Source organism: Microtus ochrogaster, unplaced genomic scaffold (assembly GCF_000317375.1).
Source record: "Microtus ochrogaster isolate Prairie Vole_2 unplaced genomic scaffold, MicOch1.0 UNK130, whole genome shotgun sequence".
NCBI classification, from domain to species: Eukaryota; Metazoa; Chordata; class Mammalia; order Rodentia; family Cricetidae; genus Microtus; species Microtus ochrogaster.
In genome coordinates this window covers 46,938-58,226 of record NW_004949228.1, presented here as the reverse complement: position 1 = coordinate 58,226, position 11,289 = coordinate 46,938, and the positions used below count along the sequence as shown (strand labels likewise).

Here is an 11,289-nt window from a genome sequence, read left to right as displayed (position 1 = left end):
TGTTCACCTTCCTGAACATGGACAGAGCGGGGAGGATCTTGGACTTTCCACAGGGCAGGGAACCCTGACTGCTCTTTGAACTGGAGAGAGAGGGGCAGAGGAGTTGGGGGAGGGGGAGAAAGGCAGGAGGAGGGGGAGGGAAATGGGAGGCTGGGAGGAGGCTGAAACTTTTTTTTCCTCAATAAAAAATTAATAAAAAATCCAAAAATACTCACCTGCTGAGATTTGTAGAGACCTGTGATGAATCCTATTATGACAGATGTTGTTCAATAAGGTCTTCTAAGTGCCATAGTACACCTGATCTTGTCGTTACAGACATAATTGGGGGGGGGTTCTTTATTTGTTCGGATCAAATGAATGAGGCTGTGTAATTGTCACCTAATATTATAACACTTCTGATGGTAAATAAAATACTAGTGACATAGTTGGTAAAATATCAGGGTTCTTGCTATGTCACCAATGCAAAAATTCAAGAACAGAGAAAACTGGCAGTTTTGAGTTTGTGTTCTATAAAAGGCAACAGTGTTTATTATGGACAGAGATCTAGATATGATTATTTGTAATAAAAGGAAGGATTATCCCATACTGGACAATATTCCCAACCTCCCTCAATAATTGAAGCAAATGTCCCAAGTTGTGGGTTTGGAATGACATAAGGTACTGGAAGGTTAAAAACACTTTAAAAGTTCATGAAAGTAAATCTAACATAAATAAGATGAGCCATTTGCAACTTTCACAGAAAAGGCCATGCAGCTCTGGTTTTTTAGTGTTTGCACAATGGATAAATAAAAGGTACAGGCTTGGGTGATACAGAAAACCTGATCAGATATTCAGTTTGAAATAATTGAGCAATATTAAAAGTACACATGATGCATTAGCCAAGATTCAGGTAAGTTTTATGAAACAAACTTAACTGGATGATGCATTCAAGGAATGACAGGTGAGTGCACAGTAGTCTCTTGGGGGTAATGTTTGGTTCCTGTACTTATAATTCTTTCATATTTAGTGGACAATATAGTTAATATATTACCTCATGTCTACCATCACTATGTTGTATTTTTTTCTTTCTGGTTTATCGATTAAAGACACAGAATGTTCTTTAAATATTTAATTTTTAATACATTTATCTATCAGACTACGTTTGGTAAATAAATTGTTTTGTGTGTATGGAAATGAGAAACACTCATATAGACAATAAAAGGGAATGCATTTCACAATTTTCAGTAAAACTGGTTTTTATTTGCCACTGGCCTTGAATGCATAATAATACACCTACTCCATTTCATAAATGCAGAGATTAAGGGCCTAAACCACAATATTGTCCAAATATTTAATGCTTACATAGGTATGTTCGATGTAATTGTACCTGGTATATCTGAGCAACTCAAATTTTCTTGTACAGAGCATCTTTTGTCTACATTTCCAGTTACAAACTCACAACACTGGCATGCAATTGAGAACTATGTACATCTGGAAATTGCAGTGAGATTCATTTGTGCCAGTTTACAAGCTTGTAAAGTACAATAATATAAAGTGTGCAATGTACGGAAAATATTTATAAATTTTTATAATATTAATAGTCAACAATACCATTTTGTGTTTATGTTTACCCTTAAATAATATTAACTAATAAATAATATTTTTTACACAATACCTATCATATGAACAGTAAACAACAAACTCAAACATTTACTTTAATACTGAATGGTGCATTCAGACTTAAAAAGTATCTATTTTCTAGTTTGATTTCTTACCCTTGTGGTATCTTTATGAATAAATATAAGTATTTACCTCTACACATTGAAATAGAAAACAATCTTAAAATATTTGCTATTACCTTACTGAAAATGCCATCAAAAGTTTTGTTAATACTCAACAGGAACTTGAGATAAGAACTTATGGAAGTGAAACATTAACTCCTGCACACTAAACATGAGGAATTGTCAATGATTTGAGCTCTAGGGTGGCATAGTGATCAAAGTGCTATATTTGAAAAGAACAACCAACAATGCACAAAATCAAAAGTGCATAGTGCACAAATTGGTAAATGTCAAAGCTTTAATTAGTAAAATTATTGGAGAGAAAATAAGACATAAATTAAATAGTGTTGACAGTGAGTAAACAGTTTAGATCTATAGAGAAGAGATGCGTGCTTCTTAAATAATGGCAAAGATCTAGTAGGTAAACACTCTCAAGTATTGAAAAGTATCATATGCTGCTGCTGCCACTCAGGTAAGTGCAAAGAAAGTAAGCAGTCACCACTATTAGTGACAACTCATATTTCAAAGAATGCAAACATATCATTTATTTTTCCCCCTCCAACATAATATTTTTATTGATTATTTGGGAATTTCATATAATGCACACCAATCACACTTGCTTTTTATTTCACCCAAGTCCACCCTCTCACCCTTGTGCCCATCCCTAAAACTTACATGAATTTTTCAGTTTACAAAAGAGATAAAAGCTTTAGATAAGTTAGCATTAATCTGTACTGAAATCCACATTGTAGAAAAAGCAGCTAACAGGTGTCTATAAAACAGCTGGAGTAGATTCACACATTTGAGTCACAGCAAAATCTATAGCTTTGGGCTAAAACCCATGAACATTCTTTTCTCCTCTGTCCAGATTTGACACAGGCAGTTTTACCAGTCCGGCATGTTTGTCTTATTAACAGGCTTCCTAGCAAAGGATAAACGGGTCTCAGGTGTAACTCTTACTATTCCTTTATTTAAAAGAACTTCCTTGGCAATGACTGTTGTCAGCAATGACTACTTGTGTCTCTGGCAAATGATTAAATGGGAAGAGAAAGGGTCAAAGTCTACGCTGAGAGTCTAAGTGATGAGGTGTATAAAAGTCTGAGGATTTGAGAGCTTAGTAAGTTCTAAGGGTCAGAGAAAATGCTTTATGTTGTGTCAACGCAAGTTGTCAAGATCGAAGAAGATGATTTAAGATATGTGAAAAATGGGAAATGGTTCAGATTTCTTTCCCCTTCTATGCTATTGTTACACCAAGATTTCAAAAGTTCAGCATTTTAACATTGATCAATAGAGTTCTGATAAGCTGGTGGTGCGCTGACAACTTACGATTAGTCACAAGCTCAATAGTTTAAATGTCCAAACATAACATTTATACAACAAAAAAAATCTTACTTTAAAGAGACAGTGAACACCATCTTATAAAAATAAAGGCCTATGGTTGTACATATATTTCTGACTCCCTATGAAATATTTATGGTGACATTTACATAGAAAATTCAAAGAAACTTACTGTATATTCAGAATGTGGTTGAAATAATCCTTCTCCACAGGGCGCTGCTCTGTCATAAGGAAGAAGACACAACCTGTCACCATATCTTCACCCTTGTCTTTATTCTCGTTGATTCTCCAAAAGCACCTGGGCTGAGTGAACCTGGACACTAGAAGTGGAATGTTCAGGAAAAAGAAGAGAAAAATCAAAGCGACCATCTTTGTCCTCCTTGAAGCCTGGGCAGTGTGTGTGGTGAAGTGCTCTTCAGATCAGCACATTATATGGGTGCCCATATTTTCCCACCTGCTTTTATTTCTGCAGCAAAAGCAGAGGCTATTTATGTATTCATGATCCTTTTATTTCCCAGTTGATTCCTCGCCTCTGGGGAGTATTGGACACTTTCTTCCCCTACGGCTGTGCACCTGATATGCATGTGATCAAATTTGGTTCATAAATACGTATTAGGACAATTCAGGTAGTTTCATGACATCATTTAATTTTGTGTAAATTACGGCTCCATGGGGGATGTCATTTTGAGAAAAATTTTGGGCCATGACTGCCAGAACAATATATGTTAATGCCTTTAAAAATGATGTCAGTGGCTTTTGTTAGATGATCCACATTGAGACAGGAAGGACACAAAAAGTCAAAATTCCTAGTTGCACACTGGAAATTCTTTCACAAAATCCCTGTCAGGGAACAAGAGTTTCATGGTTAGAGAAACTGAGTTTCACACCTTGCATAGTGGGCTTATACTACAGGACTGACAGTAACAGAAGATCTACCAAATACTGTGCTTCCATTGTCTTGAGAACAAATAATCAGATGCAATTCTAAATTTTTCTGAATCCTGCTGTTCTACAATCATCCAAATCACCATAGAATCAGTTACATTTATAGTGTTATAAAATGTTTTTGAATATTCAATAAGATCACTACATATTCTGTGTTCTACATTTCAAACACTCAATAATATCTTTTATACTTCCTCCAAACAACAAATAATAAATAGAAGATAAGGCAAATATTTTGTCTATAACATAATCTCCCTCATATCTCCCTCCATGAGTATCAGTTTTCATAGATCAATTAGTCATTTGACAATTTTTCCTGTTTATCTGTGATTTACTACAGTTTTTTTTCTCATTTTAGATTCTGTGGTGGTTGTGAATATGTCTTGTGAAAATCTGCAAAGGAAAGATACTGTGAAGTGACCATCAGCTCAAGGCATATTTTGTTTTCTTTTGCCTGAATTTAAGCACGCTTTTTAAAAAAAATTACATATTGACCAAGATAGAATTTGCTCAGGACCAACATCTGGAAACATTCCAGGTTAGTTACTCATAAATTCTTCCTATACCATTTTCCAACTCAACTGTTTCGCTTGCCTTCTAGACTGTGCATTGCCATTGTGAGGGTGCATTGATGAGTGTGATCTGATGAGTCTCTTTCAGTGGATGGATATGGAGTGCAGTAAAAGCAGAACAAAAATAGGCCATGGAGGCCCAAAATTACGAGCTTATTTCCAAATTGACCAAAAGTCAGAGAGTTGAAACGTATCTCTATTCCTTCAAGGTTATTGTGTTTCTACCTCAAACAAAGGTCCCACGTAGATTTAGATCAGAGAGTTCTGCTTTCTCAAGGTTATTCTCAACACGTGTTGCTAATAGCCAGTCCTTGTATTTCAGGAATAGAGAGGAGATATGCTTCTATTTCAAACAAAAGTCTCAGGATCCAACTAAGGTTCCCTTTCCTTTAAAGAGATATCATTGGATTCCAACCAGGGAGTAGTTTGCCTATAGAATGTTTTGAGATAGGGTGTAAGCAAGGCTTGCTTTGCTCTAGCAGCAGAATATTTAACTGTGGATATAGCCAAAGAACTTCAACTGTTCTATTCATTTTCTTGTATCATGATAATACAGTTTTTTAAATCTTACTCATACTTTTTGGAGCCTGGAATATTTTAGCCAATTGGAAATTATATGTGAGCAATTTCAGTACTTATTGGAACTCCCTCTCAGTACTATTCTGTTTTATTATTTTAAAATGCATCTTTGTATTCTTTTTTATTGTATAAAATATACTCAAAATACACAAATCAACTGATTGAATCTGTTAAAATATGATCCAACTATATACTATTGATAAAGAACTCACTCAAATATAGTAATGTAAATATGATATGAACACACCATGGAAACTACTCAGCAACTAAGAAAAAAACAAATTAGTGATAGATATGACAACTTGGATGGATCTCAAGGACTCTTCATTAAATCTTTTAATGTCTTAGTTGGTTTGCATATGACCATGAAGAGAAAATTGTGTGGTGGAAAGCAGATTCATAGTTGCCAGGTGTTTGGATGCTGGGGAAGAAGGGGGTAGACATGGCCACATATGAGCAATGTAGTAGATCTCTTTGCACTGCTGGATGGCTTCTGTGTCTTGATTTCAATGGTAGTCATAAAAATTTTCATGTGTGATACAATTACACAGATATATTGGTCAGTATTCTTTACAAATTTTCCTAAATCTCCACACTCCTACCCTGGCAAGTGGTACTTTTGTTGAGGCTGGTCCCCACCAGTACGGCAAATCTTTCTCTGCTTGGTTGTAAGATGTACTAAGCATTTAATATGAGGTAAACAGGACTGGAGTTCTCCTTTTGAACTTAGTACATTTAAAGACAGACATGTAAAAGGACATGACCTCTGATTCTGTAATGAGCTGTCCTGGGGGACTAAGATGTGACAGAGAAGGATATGACAGGAAGAGACTCTCAAAGGAACACAATGCAAATCAACTTCCTCTTTATGTATTTATTTATTTTACATCCCAGGTACAGTTTCATCTCCCTCCCATTTTCTCAGACCTCCCCTGCCTCCCATCTGCCTCTAACCACAATCTCCTCCTTCTCTGTTTCCATTCAGAAAATCTCAGCGCTCCCATGGAAATCAATGTGACATGGGATTCCAATTTGTAGCAAGAATAAACACCTTGCCTTGTTAAGGATAGTCAAGGTGACATAGTATGAGGAGTATGATCTCAAAATCCTGCAAAGAAGTTTGAACAGCCCCTTTCTCAGAAAATTGAAAATTATTCTAACTCAAGAATCAGAAAATCATCCTTCAAGAGTGCAAATGAAATTTACATCAGTATAGGTTTGGCTATGTACCCAGTTTTGTTTTATGTGTAATAATTACTATTGTTTTAATTAATAGATAACCTAAGAGATTCCATCATATCACACTCACATACATGTTGTATGACCTTCCTCAATATTTACACCTCTGCTGCCCACTTCTGCTTAACTTAGAAGCAATTTTATTCTTCAGTTCACAAAACTTTCTTCTCACTTAATGATTGTGTGTACTTGTCCAGCTTAGCATATAAATGTTATATTTTCTTCAAATTGGCTTTAGAGAGTATTTTAACAAAATTCTTTTATGCATTTACATCTCAAATAATACCTTTTCTTCTTTCTTTGAATATATATATATGTATATATATATATATATGTATATATATATATATATATACATATATATATATATCCACAAACACACTCCCACTGTTACATTTTGAAGTGAAAAATCTGCATTTCTGGAGTCTGTTCAGGTAATATGATGATCCCATTCCTTCTAATGACATCATGGAATTCTTCCAGGTTGAGAAGCTCGTTATGTGAATATAAATCTCATGAAGCTTTAATATTACTCCAATATATGTAAGAGAAGTATGAATCCAGCAATCAAATATGTTTAATTTCATCATTGATTTCAATAGTTATTGAATTGTATGGTGCCTATTTATTTATTTTTCTTTTTTCTATCAAGAATGTTTTAATACAATGTTTCCTCTAATCCTTGTATTCCACCCTTCCCTGCCAAGCTGCCATCTAATCTCCACAAAGGGTCAGGCTTCCCATGGAGAGTCAATAAAAACTGAGACTTCACTTTGAGACAAGACCAGGGCCCTCTGCCCTATATCTAGACTGAGCAAGGTATTCCTCCAAAACGAATATGCTCCAAGATGCCAGTTCAAGCCATTTCAAGGGAATAATCCTTGATCATTGTCAATGATCCCACAGACTCTCTAAGTCTCACAGCTGTCCTGTGCATAAGTGGTCATAGGTTGATCCTATGCAGGTTCCCTCACAATCAGTCCAGAGTCAGTGAGATATCACTAGCTTACGTCAGCTCTTTCTGTGGGTATCATCATCATACACCAGAACCCTTTGCTCACATTATCATTCTTCCCTCTCATGAATTGGTCTTCAGAAGCTAGGCCCAATGCTTTACTGTGGATCACTGTATCTGCTTCTAATAGTTGTTGGATGAAGGTTCTATGATGACAATTAAGGTAGTCATCAATCTGATTAAAGAGGAAGGCCAGTTTAGACATCCTCTGCACTATTGTTTAGAGTCTTAACTGGGGCCATCCTTGTAAATTCCTGAGAATTTCCATGGTGCCATGTTTCTCCCAAACCCTTTCCTGGTTCCCTCAATCAAGATATTTCTACTCTTGCTCTCCCTCACTGCCCTTCCCGTTCTTGAGCATCCTGTTCCCTCATATTCCCTCTTCCCTCTCTTTCTCTCTTCTCTCACCCCTTCAATCCTTCCTCCATATTCCCAAGATTTTCAGGAGATCTTGTCTGTTTTCCAAACCCAGGAAGATCCATGTTTGTCTCTGTTAGGGTTCTCCTTGTTCCCTAGCTTCTCTGGGATCATGTGCTATAGACTGGTTATACTTTGATTTACCTGTAATATTCACTCATGAGTGAGTATATACCATGGTCATCTATCTGGGTCTAGGTTATGTCACTCAGAATGTTTTTTTCTAATTCCATCCATTTGAATGGCAATATCAAGATTTCATTCTTTTAACTCTGAGCAATACTCCTTAGTGCAAATATACCATAATTTCTTTATCTTTTCTTCAGTTTAGGGGAACCTAGGTTGTTTGCAGGTTCTGGGTATTACAAATAATGATGTCATTAACGTAGTTGAGCAAATGTTCTTGTGGTAATAGTATGTATCCTTTGGGTATATTCCCAAGAATATATTGCTGGGTCTTGAGGAAGATTTTCCAAACAACAACGTTTTACAAAGTGGTTATCCAAGATTGTACTCTCACCAGTAATGGAGGAGAGTGTCTCTTACTCTGAATCATCTCCAACATAAGATGACTTTGGTGTTGTTGATCTTAGCCATTCTGACTTGTATAAAATACTATCTCAGAGTCATTTTGGTTTGCATTTTCTTGATGGCTAAGAACGCTGAGCAATTCCTTAATTGTCTTTTTGCTATTTGCAGTTCTTCTGTTGATTATGCTCTGTTTAGATCTCTACCCAATTCTTTTTAATTATTTTATAATTTGGTGTCTAGTTTTTGAGGTTTTTATGTAGATTTTGAGATCAGTCCTCTGTTCGATGTGGTTCTAATGCAGATATTTTCCCATTAAATACACTACCATTTATTCTTGGTGATTGTGTCTTTTGCCTATAGCAGCTCTTTAGTTTCAAGTGGTCCCATTTATTAATTGGTGCTCTCAATGTCTATGCTACTGGGGTTACATTTAGGAAGTGGTCTCCTGTGCCCATAATTTCATTGATACTTCTCATTTCCTCTTCAATGAGGTTCAGTGTGACTGGATATATGTTGAGGTTTTTGACCATTTATACATGTTTTGTACATGGGGTAGATGGATCTGTTTGCATTCTTTTACATACTGACATTCAGTTATGGCAGCACCATTTTTTTGGAAGATGCTTTCTTTTGTATGTGGGAGGTCCTTCTGTCTGCATGTTGTTTTTATTGGTTAATGAATAAAGAACTACTTTTAGCTCATGGCAGTAAAGAACAGAACTAGGTGGGGAAAGCTAGGCTGTATGCTGGGGCAAAGAAGTGTAGACTCAGAGAGAAACCATCAAGCCTCTGAAGATAGCCACTGGGAACTTTATCCAGTAAGTCACAGCCTTATGGCAAAATACAGATGAATATAAATGGGTTAAATTAATATAACAGTTAGTCAATAAGAAGCTAGAACTAATGGGCAAGAAGTGATTTAATTAATACAGTTTCTGTGTGATTATTTTGGGTTTAAGCTATCCTGGTGGCCTCAAAACAACAAGTAGCCTCCCCCTTCTTCCAACACTTTTTCCATTGTATAATTTTAGCTTCTTTGTCAAAAATCAGGTGTTCATAGGTGTGAGGAATAATGACAGGATCTTTGTTTTAATTCCATTGGTCTACCTGTCTGATTTTATTGTAGTGAGCTGCGTGGTATCACACCTGATGGAGATGTATAATCAACTCCTGAGATGGCTAAGGCCTGACCTATGCTATGATCACGCAATGATTATCAGCTGCCTGCATATGCGTGAACCTATGGGCCGTGCCCACTTGGCAGTTCAGGGTTGGCAGCCCATGCCTACTTAAGGGCTGGTAGAGGTTTTCCCTGGGAGTGGAGAGGGAAGGAGAGAGAGGTCAAGGAGAAAGAGAGAGGAAAAGGAGAGAGAGAGAGAGAGAGAGAGAGAGAGAGAGAGAGAGAGAGAGAGAGAGAGAGAGAGAGGAGAGAGGGGAAGAGAGAGAGAAAGTGAATAAAGTCCTGGAATAAAATGCAATGAGAAGAGCTCCGGTGGTCGCATCATCCTTGCTGGTAGAGGTGGGACGTGACATTTTATGTCAATACCAAGCTTTTTTTATTACTGTAGCTCTATAGAAAAGCTTGATGTCAGGAATGGGAATTCCTCCAGACGTTTCTTTATTGTAGAGAACTGTTCTGGTTATTCTAGATTTTTTTATTGTTATTCCATATAAAGTTGAATATTGCTTTCCAAGGTCTGTGAAGAATCTGGCTAAGATTTACATGTTGTTTGCATTCAATCTGTAGAGTAGTTTTGGTAGGATTGTTATTTTTACTATTTTGTCAATACATATAGAAGAGCATGGGAAATCTTTTCATTCTCTGATGTTGTTTGCAAATTTCTTCTTCAAAGAATTAAAGATCTTGTCATATACATCTTTCACGTGTTTGGTTAGTTATGCCCTAAGATATTTTATGTTATTTGTGGGTATTAAAAATGGTGATGTTTTTCTCATTTCTTTCTCATCCCCTTTATCATTTGAATATAGAAGGGCTATTAATTTTTTTTGAGTTAATTGTGTATCCTGGCACATTATGGAAGGTGTATAACAAGTGTAGAAGTTCCCTGGTAGAGATTTTTGGCTCACTTATGTATAATACCATATCATTTTCAAATAGTGAGAGTTTGACTTTTTCCTTCCAATTTGTATTTGTTTAATCTTCTTTTGTTGTCTTATTGTTCCTGTTAGAACTTTGACGTAGTAGGAGTGGCGGGCTACATTCCTGGCACCCGGCCGCCTGCATGGCTGGCTTAGCCCCGGAAATAATTACACAGAAACTGTATTCTTTTAAACACTGTGTGGCCCATTAGTTCCAGCCTCTTATTGGCTAGCTCTTACATATTGATCTAACCCATTTCTAATATTCTGTGTAGCACCAGGAGCTGGCTTACCAGGAAAGATCTTAACCTGCATCTGTCTGGAGTGGGAGAATCATGGCGACCTTCTGACTCAGCTTCTTTCTCCCAGCATTCTGTTCTGTTCACTCTGCCTACCTAATTTTCTGTCCTGTTAAAGGTCTATGGCAGTTTCTTTATTTAACCAATGAAATCAACACAAAAGACTCCCACATCAGAACTTCGAGTACCATGTTGTATAGCTATAGAGAAAGTGGACAGCCTTATCTTGTTCTTGATTTTAGTATAATTACTTTGAGTTTCTCTCCATTTGAATTGATTTTGACTCTTGGCTTCCTCTATATTGTTTTCTTAAGTTTATTAGATGGTGAAAAAGCATTTGACAAAATTCAACATCCCTTTATAATATAGGTTTTGGAGAGATTAGGGATACAAGGGTCATACCTAAATATAATAAAAGCTATTTACAGCAAGCTGAGAGCTAACATCAAATTAAATGGAGAGAAATTCAAAGCCATCCCACTAAATCAGGAACA

At 36.3% G+C, this 11,289-nt stretch overlaps 1 protein-coding gene across 1 annotated transcript in view; it reads right to left on the bottom strand.

The window, feature by feature from the left end:
- The window catches only part of LOC101987402 (vomeronasal type-2 receptor 116-like), a 30,323-nt gene extending 26,856 nt beyond the window's left edge, over positions 1–3,467 (bottom strand). Inside the window, exon 1 of the mRNA XM_013355442.1 lies at positions 3,271–3,467. Within this exon, the coding sequence (XP_013210896.1) occupies positions 3,271–3,467 (197 nt within the window). The remainder of the gene's footprint in view (positions 1–3,270) is intronic.
- Positions 3,468–11,289: the final 7,822 nt, after the last annotated feature.